The sequence below is a fragment of the Alosa alosa genome, chromosome 6 (genome assembly GCF_017589495.1).
Source record: "Alosa alosa isolate M-15738 ecotype Scorff River chromosome 6, AALO_Geno_1.1, whole genome shotgun sequence".
NCBI lineage: Eukaryota > Metazoa > Chordata > Actinopteri > Clupeiformes > Clupeidae > Alosa > Alosa alosa.
Genome location: NC_063194.1, coordinates 6,766,577 through 6,785,998, shown reverse-complemented (window position 1 = coordinate 6,785,998; position 19,422 = coordinate 6,766,577). Strand labels below are relative to the sequence as shown.

General features: G+C 43.5%; 2 protein-coding genes and 1 long non-coding RNA gene across 4 annotated transcripts in view; 2 read left to right on the top strand and 1 right to left on the bottom strand.

The window, feature by feature from the left end:
* The first annotated feature begins 148 nt into the window (after window positions 1-148).
* LOC125296014 lies at window positions 149-2,573 on the top strand. The gene is made up of 3 exons (XR_007193705.1): window positions 149-244; window positions 1,056-1,272; window positions 2,115-2,573. It is a non-coding gene; the product is annotated as an uncharacterized LOC125296014 (long non-coding RNA).
* Window positions 1,122-2,129, bottom strand: LOC125296013 (retinal rod rhodopsin-sensitive cGMP 3',5'-cyclic phosphodiesterase subunit gamma). The gene is made up of 4 exons (XM_048245630.1): window positions 2,034-2,129; window positions 1,625-1,830; window positions 1,457-1,497; window positions 1,122-1,260 (listed from the first exon to the last, which is right to left on the bottom strand). The coding sequence occupies exons 2-4, from the start codon at window positions 1,798-1,800 to the stop codon at window positions 1,184-1,186; spliced, it is 294 nt and encodes a 97-aa protein (XP_048101587.1). The 5' UTR covers window positions 1,801-1,830; window positions 2,034-2,129; the 3' UTR covers window positions 1,122-1,183.
* Window positions 2,574-7,538: 4,965 nt separating the features above from the next.
* arhgdig (Rho GDP dissociation inhibitor (GDI) gamma) overlaps window positions 7,539-19,422 on the top strand; it is a 32,364-nt gene continuing 20,480 nt past the window's right edge. The window contains exon 1 of one of the 2 annotated variants that reach the window (XM_048245629.1): window positions 7,539-7,698. Coding sequence is in view for 1 of the 2 variants with exons in the window: in XM_048245628.1 (XP_048101585.1) it covers window positions 13,813-13,885 (73 nt within the window). In the remaining variant the exon portion in view is untranslated. Of the gene's footprint in view, window positions 7,699-13,288; window positions 13,886-19,422 lie in introns of those variants that run through there. The other variant, XM_048245628.1, reaches the window with a different exon arrangement.

Sequence of the window (19,422 nt, the reverse complement as noted above, 5' to 3'; positions counted from 1 at the left end):
GCACTGCAGGTGTCTAGGCTGGTGAGCATGAGCGTAATCTGCACCACTAATCCAGTCAGTGTTCATTTAAACCGTCGACTGGCTGGCTAATCTTCTTACGGCTATAAAGCCTATCTGGCACAGTCCAGTCTGCTCTACCCTACTGTATGTGCTGTCAGCGTGTCCACAGGTAACTTCACTCTGTGAGTGTGAAGATGTGAGGATGATGAACACTATTGTGGATCTGAGTCTCCTAGGAAACGGGGTAAGAACACCTAGTGGAGCTTCAGGTGCTCTGTTTCTATCAAGGTACAGTTGTTTGGAATGGAAAGAGAGGCATGTGTTCCTTTTTAATATCTTTTATTACACAAAAGCGATTTACAAAACGATACCAGTATGCATTGAATTAGAACGGTCAGTACATTAAGTTAGAAACATCAGTATATATTGAATGGAAATAATCATTCATCAATTAAGGTAATATATTACTATAGCATTAGGTTATCTAACACCCAGCACAAAAGTTATTTAAAAAACCTATATATCAATATATATAGATAGGCAGTAATGAAAGGCAAATTAAATCCTACTCAGTATTTCAAAGCATTCACATCACTTTCTAATCAAACGTTTCAGTTCAAATGTTTCAGTCATGGGGAGCATGTAGTACTTTAAAGGAACAACGGGCCAGTTCTAGTGCACACAGAATAAATAAATACCCTGGGACTGGTTTTCAGCTGTAATGCTACATAAGATAAAAGCTTCCTGTAACACATATGCCTGCTAGTGTTCTTGTCTTGGCTGGACAATCGTATCATAAACTCTTTATCCCAATTCTACATTATTCATGTTGATCTTCCAACTTCCTTCCAGTAGGCTATAAAAGAGGTGTAATGAGCAACACAATCACTCTCATTCTCATGTGGAGAGGCAGTCTGCTCGGTTATGGTCTTCTGGCATACTGTGTGTGCACTGTGCATTTAAATGTGTTGTCATGGTCATGGTCACCTTTCTCACACATTCTCTCTTCACCTGTCTGCATGTGCACCTGATTCATACTTGTGTCACCCCTGCAGGAGTGTACCTGTACATCCAGGTATGTGTGCTGTATGGCTGGAGAAAGAGCCCGCGCTACTGCATCTGTCTGCTCAGGGTGTTAATGTCATGAGGTGGGAGTGATGTCGGTGTGGTCCGGCGCCGGATCTCAGATGATGCCAAACTGGGCCAGCTCGTGCAGCTCCAGGTGGCTGAAGGCCTCCCACGGGCACACCACCGTAAAGTCTGCGGTGGAATGTGAGAGTGTTAGAGGCATAGTTTTACATATTACATATTGTACAGACTGCTTTCATTATGCCATTAAATTATCATTGTACTTACAACAGATCATTAATGGAAAGATGCCCTTGCTATCTTTACAAGCAAAGTATGTATTGTTGTACACACATTCATTTTCAGTGTAACAGAAAAAGATACTCACCACTGCCAAGACCCTCCATGCCAGGGATTTCATCGCCAAATCTATTCAAAGATAACACAAAACTTTATAAATCTACGGGAGGCCTGAATACCAGTCGATGTGTCACTATTAGATCTTTGTCAGGGGCCTTAAACTCTATTTGCACTGTATAACATCCAACACACATACCCCTTCACTCCCTTCGTGGGAGGCTTGCTCTTGAAATGCCTGGTGATCCTCTGTTTGAACTGGGGAGGTCCCCTCCTGGGCGACAGGGGTCCACCCACCACTCGGGTGGGAGTGGTGGGCAGCTCAGCCAGGCTGCTGGAGCTGCTGCTATTGCTGCTGATACGGTTTCTGTTCATCCTGTCCTGATTGGCTTGACTGTTGGTACTCTAATAATAATTAACAAACAGTTTAGGACAGCACAAAAGTAAATTATTACCGGTATGTGACATTTTTTGTTTTCACAAGATTGTATTCTAATTGAAATGTCCCACGTTTATAATGTGCAGAATGTAGATAAAATAATAACACGCTAAACTAACTAGTAAACATGCTTAAAAACATCAGCTATAGGCTTTATCTCATCCGTTACCTTAGAACACTGCTGAGAACTTCGACAAGGCTTGTCCGTCTGAATGTCCTGAGATTCTTTCCTGTTCTCTTCCCTTCTCAGGTGGGCTGTGCTGCATCAGGGAGTCGGGCAGGTGAGTTTAAATACCCTCCTTGCTGGGGCAGCCGCTGCGTCCACTCCCACCACAGTTGGGGACGCCAGACTGTGATTATCTCGGAAAACAATCTGGAGATTCTTGACCTGGAGGGTTTTGTCCCCACACAGCCACACAGCACATCGGGTTCATTCAGTAATCCTGATCAGTGAACAGAAATGCCACCTGCTTTACAACCTGTTGTGGATTATTTGTGCATGCACCAAAACAATATTCATCACACTTTAAAAGGGCTTCAATGAAGAATATTCCTACACAACTTTGAAATAGTGACCTTTGTGTATTTGTCATTACACTGTCTGTGCAGCACAGAATAAGTGCAACTGCTTAAATTATACTCTTGGGTGTAAAATGAGTTGTGTATTCAAACATATTTTATTGGGATGAGCAGGCATTGAATATAGTTGTAGGCCTAGTTGTTGTTGTTTAAACTTGTTTAAAAAGTTCCCAGTAAACATGTGGGTTATGATATACACAATGACAAGTCTATCCGTTCAGTTATCATCAATACAGTATTGAGAATTCTATTCTCAGGTGTGCAAATGGATTGGTAGAACATTTTGGGTGCAATCTCACATCATGTGAATGGGAGGACAGATGTCCCTGCTTAGGACTGGGGGCGTCTCTAATATGCTTACGGATGAATTCCCCCACGGCAGCGAAAATGTGATTGACCGTGTTTAAGATTTGCCTCCAGCACAGATCACATTACCACTACCAGCAGACAACAGGAGATGCCTTTGTGTGAGGGGGCCAAGTATCAGGAGTCCAATACAGAGCAACCGTGATTAGTAGGGGTTGGTTTCGACATCCGACACATGACATGAAGGACATGAATGACCTGTTCCCATTCATAAAAAGAAGTTTAAACATGGCTCAGCCATGACGAAGCATATGCCACGCGTCTAAGCATATTAGTTTAATGAGCTCCTACCGCCAGTGCACATGATGGCTCTTAACTTGTTTACTGATGAATTGGATCTGCATTTCTGCTCTTTAAAAAAAATAGCTCCTACTCACCGTGGAAAGAGAAATCAGGCCCAGTTACAGTACCCACTGCACATTTGAATATTGAAGGGCAAATTAAAATGTATTGTATTTCATTAATCTAAGAAATAACACAGCTGAATGGTGTCATACACTAATATTGTCCAACAGTTAAGCCTTCCATAGTAACTGGGATTAATGCAGTTCATGAAATATTATATATTATTTGGCAGTTCCAGCGTTATCGATGTGACATTTGGACGCATATTGGTAAACAAAATGCCTTAGAATAGGGGCAAAATTAGTATCATTGAATTAATTTGCATAACTTGTAATGTAACCTCTGTCCTCTGAATACTGAGAAATCCTCAAATTTCATATAATCATTTTCATCCTAAGAATACAAAGCATTTTATCAGCGTTATGGATGTGACATGAAATAGACACACTTTTGTGAGAGATTACAGGTTTTCTACAAACTGTGAATTTTGAAGGAAACTGCCGAAACTATGATATATGTAGCATGAAGGAGACTTGAATGAACACAAAAAGTGTGTTTTTGAAACTATGCATCATTTTCCTAATGCATTATGTAGGAAAAACTGGCGTTATGGATGTGACGGTTTCACGTTATGGATGTGACGTGTCTGAACCAGTCCTCGACAAACTACATAAAACACATTAGTGAATTTTGAAATGAAACAATTGAAATAGTAATCATGAAAAACTAGCGATGAAATTATTGCTTCCTCAGTGCCCACTAAGATCCACAGGAAGAATCAGGACAACAATTTAAAATATAAAAAAGAAATTTATTTTTTTCTTTTACCGTCATCAATTTTGGTCAGTGATTCCCGGGTTACTGAAACACCAGGGAACATGGAATTTGGTGGCCACTCCCCCACCGCGCTAGGTTAAATGACTAGCCCTACCTGAACCGTTGCACCCAAAATTACAAAATGTATGGTATGTTAGTCTCAAGAGCCCGCATCAACCTAGCCCATACCCACTCATTTGTGATTTGCACACATAAAGAACATGCACGCACACGTGCCTGCACACACACACACACGGTCGCACACATACAGACAGGCAAGCACACACACACACATAAACACATACAGACAGGCAAGCACACACACGCACACACATGCACAAACACCCACCCACACAAATGCACACACATAAACACACACAGGCACACATGCATGTGCGCATGCAAACACACAATACACAGGCACGCATACGCACATGCACACACACAGACACACACACACACACACACACTCTTATAAACAAAAGCAAACTCACATATGCACACACTCATTTACATGCACATGAGTTGCAGGAGTAGGAGATGGAGACAAATTGACAAGTGTGGTTTATTTTTGTGAAGAGAATGTGCAGGACTGAGAGGCGGTCATATTTTGTACCGCTATGCGGTACATCTAGTTTATTGCTGCCGTTACTTATGTTACTCTGTGGGTATGAGCTACAGAGGACCTGACACTTCAAATGCTGGCATATCGCGTCATTTAAAATTAAACTGTGTTAAGCAGACGTGAACGGCAGGCTGAACAGATCTGCAACAGATGGAGGTTGCTATGTCAACTCCAGCTGCAAAGTCAGCCATCTTCACCAGCTAACACGTTAATCCAGTTCCTGTACAACAACAGTATGACAGTTACGGGAAGATAATCGCTCAGATTTTCATTATTAGGCCACTTGACAATAGGCTATGGCTAGGCTAATCACTGGAGGTATTTTAATATTATGTTTGTTTTGCTAATGCTTAGGCAAGGCCTCCCTGTGGTTTTGATCAACTGCATCCCCTCTATTGAAATCCGGAGACTTATTATTATTAGAGGGGATGCATCCCATCTATTGAAATCCGGAGACTTCTTATTATTATTTTTCTTTTTACCTTTTTGTGCGCGCTATTCAGCCCAAACCGCTTAACGTACAAATCTGGTTGAAGCACCGTTCCGTAGATTTTCCAAGGCTTTACCGTCCTATCCGTTTTTCATTTTTGAGAAGTTTATACTTTTTGAGATATTTGTAATTAAAAGTGTATTTTCCCCCCATAGACTTGAATGGGGGCTGTGATGTCATAATAGAGCCAGCTGCGCTCGTTAAGTAGTTCTCAGAGCAGTTCCCAGGCTAATCAGAACACTGGCACAGGTGTCACCTGTGAGGAATTCAACTGTCTCAGCTTCTAAGCATACAATCTAGCTCTACCTGAACTACACATCCTGTTAAAGTGTTTCCTCTGTGTCAAAATAAAAGTCCCAGCCATATCTCTATAGTGTTTTTATGGACTCAAAGAGGAAGTGAGTTGAAGTTGGAGGTTGAAGGTCAAATATCAAGGTCAAAAACACCTTGAGTATGATATCTCAAGAATGCCATGTCACACAAGATTCAAATTTGGTTACTCCAAAAGCACCTTTGCAGGTATCACAATTACCCTACCAACCAGCTAGCAGCAAGCTCAACAGCCCCACCAACACCCTAACCAGCAGACTGCATCCCCTCGTGTAATTCCTCGGAATTGCATTTCTAGTAATCTTTGAAATGTCAATTGTAAACACTAAGGTGATATGCGTTGAAACTGACATGCCACCAGAACAGACGTTTATCGGCTTTGAGCTAAAATAAAGTCTCTAGTCTTGTAAAGTCACATTATGTAACATCCATAACGTCACATCCATAACGTCACATCCATAACGCACCATTAAAGGTTTTAAAAGTAAGAAAGGGGCACAATTTGTTCACCACACTTTACATTTATATAAATCAGCTTTGCACAGACACTATGGACATTGTCGCATCAACACTGTATGTGTAGCATAAACTTTTCCTATAAAACGTTATGGATGCGACATGGCCATGGAACTTGCTGACTTAAAAACAAAAGCTTTACAAATGTAAGGAGTTGTGGTCTTAAAGGCAAGCTGAGCATACACATTGCTCTACCATTCCCTTGTCAATCTTGAATTTGTGAAAGGATACAATTTGTTTGAACTTTGAGTCCATTTATCCACTTTTTAAATATGTATAATACTGTATTACCATGTGAAAAATGTTGTTTCTGTATGGTTGCACACCATATTTATGATGTAAAAAGAGTGTAATTCTCCATCAAATTCAATCAGATCATTTACAAACAATAAAATATAGACCTAAATGAAGATTTTAACAACAGTTCTATTTGCGTATGCACAACTTTTTTTTTCCATGGTAAGTACACACGATTCTTGTGGCTCCTTTTTATTTTACAAACAAGGACAAAGCTTTTCCAACTCTTCTTGCCATATTTACCTATTTAGCATTTTTTAATGCTTTATTAGATGTTGATAATACATTGTTGCACATAGTCAACACAGATTAATACCAATACAATTTATTAAACAATTTCTCTCAAAATAGCTTACTACCTGTCCATAGCCTACATTTTCTAATTTAGCAGCATATTCCTTTCTCTTTTACAGTTTAACATTAGGCCAACAATGTGGCGGTGGCTGTGCTGGTGTTTGATGGGAGGGGTGGTGAAGTGATGAGAGCTAGGGCTGAGAGGATGGGGTGATAGTTATGAGAATCAGGACAGAGCAGGGTGGGTTGGTTTAAAGCTCAGTGCCCTGAGGCAAGCTCTTCTTCCAGCATCAGCCTTCCCTCTCCTCCTTTCATGTCGAGCCATCCCCCCCTCATTTTATGTTCTGAGGCTTGTGATACATTAGCCTATGCAGGAGAATTCATATAGCACCACTCACCACCATTCGTTTTACTGCCCTTCACTGTTCTCCTTGCCTTTTACTGGCCCTGCACTCATCATGCATGGTTCATAACACTACAATATTTGTTCTGCAGAGAAAAGTTATCAAATATGGAGAAGTAGGCCTAACACGGCAGTGTTTGGCTTTGGCGCTTGGCTGACAAAAGAAGCATGCTCTTGCCGATGAAAAGAGCTAAAAAATGGAAATGAAATATAGAAATGGATTAGCCTAAATTGATTGTTGCCATTCAGATGACTTGGATCAAAGTGAGAGTGAAAATCAGGCTAATTATGTTATTGTTGAACTTAAACCTATAGGCCTAGATTGTCGCTTGAACATGGTAGCCTATCTCTTGCCTTCTCCCTCTGTCTCCGCTAGAGAGCAGCACTACATTTAAAATGCATGAGCACTTCAGCAACCAGGTGGTCTCTGTTGGTAAAAATAAATGTATCGTTTGAAAATAATATTTATGTGAAGTAGGCCTAATAGTCTAGACTAGCCATGCGGCCAGTGGTTCAGGTTATGAATGGCGTTCGTGTTTGTATGGAGGACGGACCATGAGGACATGGTGGGAGTCAGACAGCCTACAATAAACTGAGATCAGATTCGCTTCGACTTTTGATACGATGGAAGAGGAACTGTCAGATCAGTTTGAAAAGTTGAAGACGTGTAACGCCCTGACTGACTGCTCTAAGCTACAACTTCCTGCATCCTTGCACACCGCAGTTGAGTTGATCTGCCAAGCATCAGCAGTACAACATTCATAAACTTGAAGGTAAGTCGCGTCAGTCTATTATAGCCTACATTTAGACATATTTGGGGATTTGGTTATGTTAACATGCTCACTAGAAGTTTTCCACTTCGCATTTGACTTTCATTTTGAAGTGGAAAGGTAACAACTAACCTGTTACATGCAGGGGCATGACGTGTAGACTGAACTACAAAAACCCTGGTAAAGGAGGGTAACCCTCGAGATTTTTCTTAGAAATTGTTTTTTATTTTGCTCAAATGTATTTGCGGTAGTAGTTAGTTGATACGGTAGGCTACAACAGTTACATTTTTAAGTTGCGTTGACAGCGTGGAATAGCCTATGTTTTCAAAAGGGATCCTAAGCTTGATGTTGTAAACCAGAAGATTTGAATAGTTGAAGTTGATAAATTGAGAGTGTAGGCCTACTGTTTTATATCTTAATTTAATAACATTGAACAGAAAGCAATTATGTTAATCAGTGCTTGTTAAGTGTGAACATCCTTTGCCATCCAAAACCACATCCTCTGCAAGCAAGCAAATGACAAATGGCTTAGGTGTGTGTGTGTGTGTGTGTGTGTGAGTGTGTGAGAGAGAGAGAGAATGTAATGTGTGTCTGTATGCATATATTGTACAAATGTGGGTGTGACTGAATGTATTCATGATGTATGATACTGAATAATTCCACAGAATTGTGGAAGAAGTGACTTTTTTTTCAATCAGGCGCTTTGACATTGAGAAATGGGCAAAAATATGCAGTGCCATCCATTCACGCAGAGCTTTGGCAAATCATTGTATCAAGACAAGCGGTTTTCAAATGAGACTGCATGCAAGACAAATAGGTCAGACTTGTATTCCTCTAGACTGGTATGCATTAAATACTGCCTAAGTATTCTGGTTTAAAGTGTATCCACAGATCAATTTGGATAATTTCCTTGATTGCCGTGTGCAATCATGATCCACAGCCACACATGCCTTTTTAGGTCACCAGTAATGCATTCATGTTGCTCTTCCTCCCCCCTCCTTATCACAGCTCTTGCTTGTTGGATGCTCATATGTCTTATAGCAAGCAGCAACATACACAGTATTTTAATATTCTGTTGTGTTCAAAGACTTTTTTCCCATGGTCTCGATCGCCCAGGCCTCGCACTTTGACAGCCGGAGGTTTGTCTTTCTTCTCAAAGACAGGAAGCAGACACAGCACTTCTCTTTGTCATGAGTCCCTTTGAAATGAGTTTTTGAAGAATTCATCTGTGAGGAGTCTATGGAGCTGAGTGACCTTTTGTTCTGCTTGACTATTAATTAACAAGCATTGTGCATATGTAGGCTATAAAGACGTGTAAATGCGAGTTAGCTCATCAGCTTTGTATTGGCACATGTTTTGAGACCCTCATGGAGACATTTTGAAATGGCATTTGTGAATGTAAAGATTCAGACAGGATTGCTACAGTCCAATACGTATGTTATAAAGTCTGAATATGGTGTGCTATATATATATATATATATATATATATATGCTATAGTCATTGGTTGACACTAGCCAAATTCTTTTCAGACGTATGTCTTTGTAACCATACACCAGAAATGTGTACAGTCTAATATGCAAAAATACTCAGCACATGCTTCAGGCTAGTCCAGTTGTGTAAGCTGCAGTGCAGTCTGTCAATCTTCATCAGTGCTTTTATGGTTCTTGTATCCAGTGTATATGAAAGACCAGCACTATTAAAATGATCAGCCTTGACTAGAAGCCACATGGGTATAAGAGCCTACTTTGCCATGTATTTCTCAAGGGGCTATGAAAATGATGAGCGATCTGAGAAGTTGGTTTTATGCAGACAAGCTTTAAAGAGCCGTGGAACCTTGGAATTTTATTGGCACCTTCGGGCCACAAGTCTGAATAGGACGGAAGACAAACATTGTGGTATAAAGGCCCGTTCTTGTGTCGGTGGCACATAAATCACGTCGTATATGAAATACAGTGCGCCTTTCCAGTAAAAGAGTGAGGGCCAGCCACCAAGGCAGTAACAAGGGGTCAGTTTCTCATAGTCCTGGAGTCAGCCGGTCTTCGTATTCCATTTCGCCTGCAGCCGTTTCATCAGTGCACCCACCACTACAAAACAAACACACAAACAAACAAACACCCCCTCTGACAAACAAACACCCTCGGCACACACAAACACCCTTGGCACACACAAACAAACAGTTTGCCACATGATGACTTTGACCTCTCTAAGGGTTCGTGTGTGCTAGCAGCCTTGCACTGTTTCTTTCCCATAGCTCTAGTGGTGCCCTTCAGACAGCTACTGACAGGTCCCAAAAGAGGAAATTGCGACCATTCCTGGCAGAGCCTGATAAACAGGGTGTCTGTCTATTGATTGATTGTATTAGACTTTCAGTTCAGTTTCAGTTCCAGTATCCTTGCCTGATGGGGGTCTGTATAGTGTCTCCCAGGGCAAGTGAGGTGAACAAAGGGGGGGTGGATGATATGGATTCTAGAAGGATTCTACCTTGGGATTCTGCCTTTGTCAATGCATACAGATGAACAAAATTGTGGGTGTTTTTACAACACACATACAGTATGTGTCATACAAACACAATGTAAAGCTTTGTCAGAGTTTCTAATGATGAGACACAGCACTCAAAGAATCTGTCATAGAAATGTATGGGGTTAGTTAATAACGCAAACATGGCCGTCGTCTACACATATTCCACCCCTTTCCACTGCCAAAAGTTGACGTGATGTGTAAATACATCGTGCCAATCATGTGTTGTGATCTCGCAGCTGGAGCGAGGTTGGTGTGTACAGTAGTTATTCGTGAAGCCTTGCGCACACACAATTTTGCCCGAAATAGATGTCCGATAAGTGCCCAAAAAGCATTACAATATGGCAGCAGAGTGGAGGGACTTGCCTAAAAGGACTTTGGCTTTGTCCTCAAATCGTAATTGTGAATTGTTACTTGATCTATTGAAATCAAGTAGTAAATTCTGATATTATCAAGAAGTAAATTCTGATATTATTCTTTTTAAACGGATATTCCAACATTTGGGGAATTACGCCCATTTTCCACCTCCCCTCGAGTTAAACAATTGATTTTTACCTTTCTCCAGTTCATCCAGCTGTTCTGTGATTCTGGCGATACCACTTTTAGCTCCAGCCTAGCATAGATCATTGAATCAAATTAGACCATTAGCATCTCGCCTGCTAGCATCACACTTAAAAGTGACTAAGATATCTGGTAATTTAGGGTGACCATAGTGACCATAAGGAACAGAGACAGCGGTGACTGGTGTCACACACCCCTAGCTGAGGCCTTTATCTGTGATGCAGGTTGTGGGTTATGGTAGGTCTTGGGAGGTCTTGAGAGGTGGACGAGGACAAGACACTGACCTCTCACTTGTACACTGAAAACTCCCTCTAAAGAGGACCCCAAATAAATGTTGCCTTCCACCAAAAAAGGTGATGTTTACCCTATTTCTGAGCTGAAGGATGAGTGTGTCTTACAGTAACAAGACAGAATTTTTTCCCTTGAATTTGGAAGTGAAAAACCATAGTAGATGTAGGGCCCTTTTGACAATCAACGTTCAAAGTTCAAAGCTGATCTTTCTCTTCTGCTTCTTGCTCTGAGAGCGCTGAGAGCACTGTGGTTGTGCTTTGAAAAATAACAGTCATCTCTGTCTTCCTGTTTGCTCAAGGCCTGGATGCTCTTTCACTTCCTGTAGGTTTGCCACTTGTGTGCCTGCTGTTTTTAAATACAGCAGTAAAAAGCAGTTATTTCTTCTCTCCTGACTATTTCTTTGCCCATAATGCACTGTTGCACCTGCTATTCCAAGCCTTCCTTGTGTGCTCAGTTACGATATGACATTTTTGGGGGATTTTGATAAGCACATGCAGGTATTCTACTGTTAAATTTGAAGGACATTAGTGGACTTTGTTGATGCTCGGACATGACCCTTTGTGCTGGTGAAAAAGTTCATGTTTTCCCAGAAAATACACATCCTCCAAAAATAGCCCCTTATGCATCAAAAGTTGAACTAGTTTTCCTGTTATGTCCCCCATGCCCCTGTAGGGTCTGATTGTACGCCTGCTGTTGTGTATTTTTTGAATGCCACTTGGGGACAAACACTGTGAGTAGCTGACTGTTTTCCAGAGCAGAGCACTAGGACTAACCACCGGGGAGTCATCTTACGCTCGTTATTTCTGGACCTTGCAGCTATTGATTATGAGACAAGCCTGTTCACGACTCCTCCTCCACCAAACTGTCGGACGTGCACCAAAGCTTTGGTGTCTTTTTTTCAAACCTGATCCCTCCACAGATGATTTAGTCCCTAGAGAACATGCAGCATCATGCCTATTTATCACAAGTGCTTGAATGGGAGAGCTTGAAAAGCAGCTTGTGGGTGTCTCTCTCTCTCTCTCTCTCTCTCTCTCTCTCTCTCTCTCTCTCTCTGTACAGGAAATGGATTGCAGCACATTTTCTCTGCATATCTTTTGCCTTATCCGCTCGGTCTTTCGCTTTGTCAACGATGAACCATTTTCTGCCCCTAAAAAGGAGCCGCACCTTTGATCTTTGAGTCAACTAGGCACGGGCAGTGCATTCCCAGTGGGGGTCTTGGTGGTGGTGGGGGTGAGATTGGGGGTGATGGTGGGGGTAGGGTTGGGGTTGGTTGGTTGGAATGGTGTGGTGGGTAAGAAAAAAAAATCCCAATGCCAATTGGAGCTCATTGAAAATCAGATTCAGCTCACAGGGTCAGTACACGTGTACACACACACACACACACACACACACACACACACACACACACACACACACACACACACTCTTTTGCGCGGTTCCTACTGCTGTTGCTGCTGCAGCTGCAGTTTTCTGATATGATCGTCGGCTCGTGGTGGCCGGCAGCTTCACAGGAGACTGTGCATCAGCAAGGGAGGGAGGGGCAGGGTTTGCACAAGGGGACATCTCCAGGGTAACCTCACATCTCATCCACCTTGACAGGTGGATGACCTCACCGAGTGACAAATAAAGCAGGGGAGAGGGGTGGTAGTTTGGGTGGTGTGTGGAGAAACATTTTTATAGGGAAAGAAGGGATGCTTTTATCATTTTCCTCCTCTCTGTGTGTTGATTCTGTTCACAATAAAGGGAGTAGACATAACAACATGAAAAGGAGAAAAGAGGAGTGTGATCAGTGTGTAGTATGCTACAGACAGATGTGTTTTAGGAGTGGGATCAGTGTGTATACTACAGACAGATGTGTTTTAGGAGTGTGATCAGTGTGTAGTATGCTTCAGACAGATGTGTTTTAGGAGTGTGAAATTGCATAAGAAACTAAAATCAAAGGGAGACTATCGAGGACTGGGCATTTTCAAAAGAGATAGAGAGAGAGAAGAGACAGAGAGAGAAGAGAGGAGATTCCACAGACAGACGGAGAACAGAGGGAAGAGTGTGAGGTAGAGAAGAGCAGAGCAGAGCATGGGCTGGGTGGGAGAGATAGAGAACGAGGGAGAGGAGGGGGAAAGAGGAGAGGGAGAGAAAGGATGAGATCATCGCAGTCGCCTGGTTAGTGCCTGATGGAGCCGGGGGAGGAGGAGGAGGAGGAGGAGGAGGAGGGCTTGGCTGCCTCTGCCGGTGAATCGATAGTGTCTGTAGACAGCCATACCATTTCCACGTTGCTGCGACTCTCTCTCTCTCCCACTGTTACTATCTTTCTCTCTCTGTCTCTCCCACTCTCTCCATCAGTAGCTGCTGCTGTTGCAGCCTCAGCCGGCTGTTGCTAGTGCCCGGTGCAGATAGCAGGCAGATCATTTGTTCATTTACACTCTCTTACTCTCTACCTCTCTTACTCTCCCTTTTGCTCTCTTTCTCACTCACTCTCTCTCTCTCTCTCTCTTTCTCTCTCCACCCACACCCACCCAGGGATTCTCTCTCTGTCTCTGCTTGTGTGGCAGGAGCAGGAGAATGTCTGCCTGAAAGCTGTGTCATTTTCTACATCCTCGCAGTTATTTGGAAGAGAGAAAAAAAAATCTACATTGTCTGCAGGCACATTGTTTTTTTTTTTTCATTTTGTCTGTCGGCTGTGCCTTTTTCCGCTTTCCTGATTGTCTTTTTGTCAAACTGGGAAAAGCTCTGAGGAATTCCTTGGCACAATGCTGGGCATGGATGTGTGTGAGTTTGGGGGGCAGTTTCTGGAGCTGCTGTGGCTGACCGTTTGCTACAGAGGTGAGAAGTTTATTGTGTTCCTTTTTTTGTCTTCTCTTTTTGACTTTGAATTTGCATAGCTGGAGTTGTTTTGACACATTTTGCTGGTTTAATAGATATCTCATATTATATATGATAAATGCATGTGCTCTGTCTTAAAGGCATAACAAACTTGTGAATCCATAGCAGAGGCACACTGTATCATTACCACAGCGCCAAAGTAAGCTGTTAAAGTAAGGGCGGCATGTGCTGGGTACCACAACTCAGAGTATGATCACTTGGTCGTGGAATTGGGTTTGTATTGCAGTGACAGTCTTTTTATATTATTATTATCTCCACATCAGTGAAAGAAGTTACAAAGACAGGATCCCCCCCCCCTACACCAATCTTCTCCCAGATACAGACATTTTTTTTATTTGTTTGTCTTTACACCTGACAAGATATTCAGTTAAAACAAGCCCAGGTGCCGTGATCGATGGCTATTGATCGCTCATCCTCTATTCTGTGGGCAGCGGGGAGTGGGAGCGTGTCGTCATGGTTGTGCCTTGTAATTACATATCAGCGATCCTGTTGAATCAGGGCTTTGCTCAGGTCTGCTTTGGCTGGCGTTTTAGACCCTCTGCTCCTGTTGCCTGGTGCTGAGCGGAGGGTGTTGCTGAGTGAGCTTGGCGTAGCTTGGCTCGCTTCTGACCACTCCTGACCGCTCCTCACCACTCCCTGGCACTCGTCTCTGCCGCTGCAGGCTCTGCCGACGAGTTTTTCAAGCTCACTTTGATGCTGACTACAAACGGTGTCAAACGACTGAACACGGGAGTAATGATGCATAAAATATGTGATGTGTGTGTGTGCGTGTGAGTGTGCGTGTGCGTGTGTGCGTGTGTGTGTGTGTTTGTGTGTGTGTGTGTGTGTGTGTGTGTGTGCGTAAGGGTGTAGGCTATCTGTGTGTGTGTGTGTGTCTCTCTCTCTCTCTTTCTCTCTCTCTCTCTCTTTCTCTGTGTGTGTGAGTGTTGCTTGCATGAGTGATTACAGGTGAGGATGTAACTGAGTGCAATTGTTGTGCAGGTGTGTGTTCATGAGCTTGTGTGTTTTGTGTGTATTGCAGATGTTTGTGTATTTGTAGATCTGTACTGGGTGTGTGTGTAATATGCAAATCATCAGTACGGCAAATTTGTGTGCACAATACATGTATGTCTGTGGTCATGTGCACAGATATGTGTGTGTGCAGGTGTAGGTGTGTGTGTGTGTGTGTGTGTGTGTGTGTGTGTTGGGGGGGGGGGTCCCCTGTATTACCTCCCCTGTTGTTATCTCAACCTGAGGGGTTTGTAAGAGGAGATAACACGTGTGTGCGTATGCACATGTAGCGTGTGTGTGTGTGTGTGGTGTGGCGTGTGCACACAGCGTGTGTGTGTGTGTGTGTGTGTGTGTGCTCGGGAAGGGCATGTGACGCTGATGGGGGAGACCCCATGAATATTGCAGCTCTCCTCCACCTGCTGGGGCTCCAGGCTGCTGGCTGAGGTGGTGGTGGGGCAGGAGGGCTACAGATGGTGTGGGCTGCCCCGGGCTTGGCCCTCTCCGTGCCCACATGCCAGCCTCCTGCAGGTGGTGACCAGATAAGACCCCCTCTGGATGCTGGATGGCTCAGCAGACTCCTCACGACTCACGGCTGCTGCCCTTCCCTTCCCCCTTTATTCCCACTCTCCCTCTCTCACTCTCTTTCTCTCCTCTCTCTCTCTCTGTATTTATATATATATATATATATATATATATATATATATATATATATATATATATATATATATACATATATATACACTATCTACCTCTCTCTGTCTATCTTCCTCTCTCCATTTCAATTCGATTCAATTCAACAACATTATGGTTGTGGGCTCACTGGATGTCCCAAAAATGTTGCAGCAAGGATGGCTACATCCTCTCTTCTTCTCTCTCCCTCTTTCTCACATACTCTCTCTCCCTCCTTCTGTCTTTCCCTGTTTGTCTCTCTCTCTCTCCCCCCCCTCTCTCTCAAATTCAAAGGAGCTTTATTAGCATGACTGACTGTTTGGGTGCAGTGTTGCCAGAGCTAGTGTTACACATCTCTCTCTCCTTCTTCTTCCCTTCCTCCTTCTCTCTCTCTGTGTTTCACTTCCCTTCCTCATTCTCTCAGTTGTGTCCCTCTCTAAACTCTTTCTCTCTCTGTCTGTCACTCCCTTACACTTCTCTATCTCTCCTTTTCTTACACTTCTCTATCTCTCCTTTTCTTACACTTCTCTGCTCCCCCATTTTCTTCTGTAGCTTGTGTGTGTGTGTGTGTCTGTGTTTGTTTGTGTGTGTGTGTGTGTCTGTGTTTGTGTGTGTGTGTGTGTTTGTGTGTGTGTCTGTGTGTGTGTGTGTGTGTGTGTGTGTGTGTGTGTGTCTGTGTTTGTGTGTGTGTTTGTGTGTGCCTGTGTGTGTGTGTATGCACCGTTGCTCGGTGACTTACTGAGGGGATGTTGATGGATGTCTCTATGTCAGCGGCCTGACACATGTTAGAGGGAGTAAATCAATTAGACTGCATGTAGCCTCCACCAAACCTTCAAAAGCTGACATGTTTGTGTCCCCAGGAGGAGCAGGCATTGTGCGATTGTGTGCGTGAACCCCTTTTTGATTCCTCTGATCACAGACAGTATGACTATCTCTCGCTTTCTCTCTCTCTCTCCATCTGCGCTTAATGGACTCGTCTTGTCTCCCCCTCGAAGAAGACGCCGGTGTCAGATGTTGGCTGCCGTCGAGAGAAAGGCATCTGAAATGCTAAAGAGAACAATGCTCGCGATCAGTGTCTCTGGGTTTCGTGCCACTCGGCAACGAAATGTATTTGTGTATCTGCACTCGTTGCATTTATGTCCTGGTGTCAGATTAACCTGCCTGCCAGCTATCATATCAGCCTGAGCAGCTGCCTGTTGTTGGCAGATTGTTGTCGCATTGAAGGATACCCAAAGGAGATTCCAGCAAGAGAAGAACCGGTTGTCTTCAGTAAATCTTACACAGTTTTTACAAATTTAGTTCACAGTGAGACAAGTCACAGCCAGCACTTCATCAGTGGCTATGAAGAGCTCAGGAGCAGAAAGCACCTGGGATCAGAGACAGATCAGAGAGAATGGGCCTGTAGCTTCAGCTCCTTATGATGGCGCTAAATCACAGATGACACACAAACTCATATCCCTCATAACCCCTCCGAGCTCTGAAGCCACCGCAGGCTCTGTAGCCCCGCAGACTGATGGCTGTGGCTGAAGCTGACTGATGGGAGAGATGTATTCATGTTTTTAAAATGGGGATTGCTGGTGGACAATGGAGGAGGCAAAGGGGAGGAGGTCATGGGAGTTCTGTAGCATAGTAGTGGACAGAGCAAACAAGGAAGAGGCTTTGTAGAGACCCCACCCCAATAAAAAAAAGTTGAAAGGACTTGTGAGGTAGAAGCAAGTTAGCCAGTAGGAGTTTAGTGGAATCTAGAATGTTATGTGCCGCTCCTGGAGCCAGCTTCAGCGTTGTGCTCACTCGGTCATTGAAAGAGTTCCTTCATCAAGAAGTATTGGATGTAACTGTAGCGATATAGGAAGTACAGTTTGTAAGCCTGTAAACTTGGTGTTCTTGTTTACGTATTCCTGTTTTCAGGCGTGATCTTGCTATTTCATGTCCTTCTGAAAGACATTGCTCGTTGTGAACAGTTTCTCTTGCGGGTGAAAGGAATATGGCATAGCAGTGCACTAGCTGTTCATCAGCTGCCTTCATTGTGTAGTTTGGTATGTACCACAAACTTTGCTGACCCGTGCAAATATGTTGAGCAGGGGCCTCAAATAAGCTTGTTCTTTGAGCATTTGACGTAGACAAGAACCCTCAACAAATCACATGCGCTGTCTCCCCATGCCCTCCCTGTCTGGTCAGTGCACCACACTGACCTGTCCATCCAGGGGCTTCCCAGGAAGGCAATGACGTGTTAATGGACATGGACCATGGTGTCAAAATACTGCTGCCCACAATACATCAAAGCTTCATGCAATAGCGCTTGCTTTAAGTGTGTGTGTGTGTGTGTGTGTGTGTGTGTGTGTGTGTGTGTGTTTGTGTGTGTATGCTCTTTGAAGTTCAACCAACACACTTTAATAACTTAGACCTGCCCCCCACCCTTCACACAAAAGGAGTAATGCCATTGGAGTGCTTTAAATGGACCTAGTGAGCCAATTAAAAGGCCTTTTGCTACCCCTCAAACGTATTACAGTTGTTATTTATCTCGACTGACCCAGGCTAATAACTGTCACTTTTCCCGCTCATTAATAAAGATGGCCCACAGCTAATGGGCATTGTTAAAGACAGTGTGTGCCAGTGTGTTGGGTCCAGCGCCAGTCTGATGTCCCTGGGGGCTACCTCCAGATGCCTGCCTCTCCTATCTCCACCTCCCTGCCCGGGCCTCCATCATTCTCTCTCTCTTCTCTCCCTTTCTCCATCCTTCACTTTTTCTGTGTTGCACTTGCTGTCTATCTCACTGTATCAGTCCCTCTCACTTTTTTCGGTCTGTCTGTCTATCAGTCTGTCTGGCTGGCTGGTTTACCTTTCTCATAGCAGCCTTAGCTCTGAGCAGTGTGTGTTTTTAGATTAGCATCAATTGGTCTGGCTCATGGAATTTAAAAAATGCCTGATGCAAACACCAGATTTTCCATTTTAGGATTGAATGGTGGAATATAGTTCAGCCTGGCATGCAAGCACAGGTCAATAAAATGTGTTCTTATGTTTACAGTCGAGACAGGTTTAATGATCATTTTCACCAGACCTCTTTTTTGTAATGTGAAGAGCACAAGGACCCTAGTATATCACTCTCTGCTTTAGGTTCCTCAATGTATTACTACCTATGACCCCTTTTGAGAGATGGTAGCATTTAGAGATATCACCTCCAAGATCTCCAAGTGCTCTTCCCAGATAACCAGTGTTTGAACCGTGCTTGAAGCAGGAGTTGCCTGGGTGAGACCTGTTCTGGAGTTAGTCTTGGGTTTGTGTTAGTGTTTGGCTTTGAGACATGCTTTAGACTCATATGTTCTGCTCACAGTAAATCCATATAAATAATTAGCTAAACGTGCCCCTAATGCCCCGGGATATCGGTCTGGTGAATAACTAGCATGCAAAGTATGAGCTTGTGTGACACCCTCGACGAGAATATACACTCTACGAGGTATCGAAGAGGCCAGAGACAATCAATAAGAAGTTTTATAGCATGCCCGAAGGTCTCTCTCTCTCTCACTCTCTCTGTCTCCCTGATTGCCGCATTCATTTGTGTGCGGTGTTTGTACAGTGCTAATTGGCTCGTTGTCCCTTTGTCGGGAAAGGGCCCTTGGAAGCAGTCAATCTCATCAGCCCTCCCCTTCCTTTGTCACGCGGGGGCTCAGTCGGAGAAGGGTGAATACAGAGCGTGGTAGCTGACACCTGAGGTTATGTGGAGCATGGTAGCATTTGAAATGGAAATGTTGGCGACCATGTGAATCATTCATGAGACAGTTTTTACCTCTATCACACACACACACACAGCCACACTTTCA

What these genes read in the sequence shown, in the direction of transcription:
- LOC125296013 (XM_048245630.1), bottom strand. Translation starts at nt 1,800, where the DNA reads ATGAACAGAAACCGTATCAGCAGCAATAGCAGCAGCTCCAGCAGCCTG. An exon ending in CCCACGAAGGGAGTGAAGGG is followed by an intron (nt 1,498 to 1,624) that starts GTATGTGTGTTG and finishes ATCTTTGAATAG; the next exon opens with ATTTGGCGATGAAATCCCTG. An exon ending in CATGGAGGGTCTTGGCAGTG is followed by an intron (nt 1,261 to 1,456) that starts GTGAGTATCTTT and finishes ATTCCACCGCAG; the next exon opens with ACTTTACGGTGGTGTGCCCG.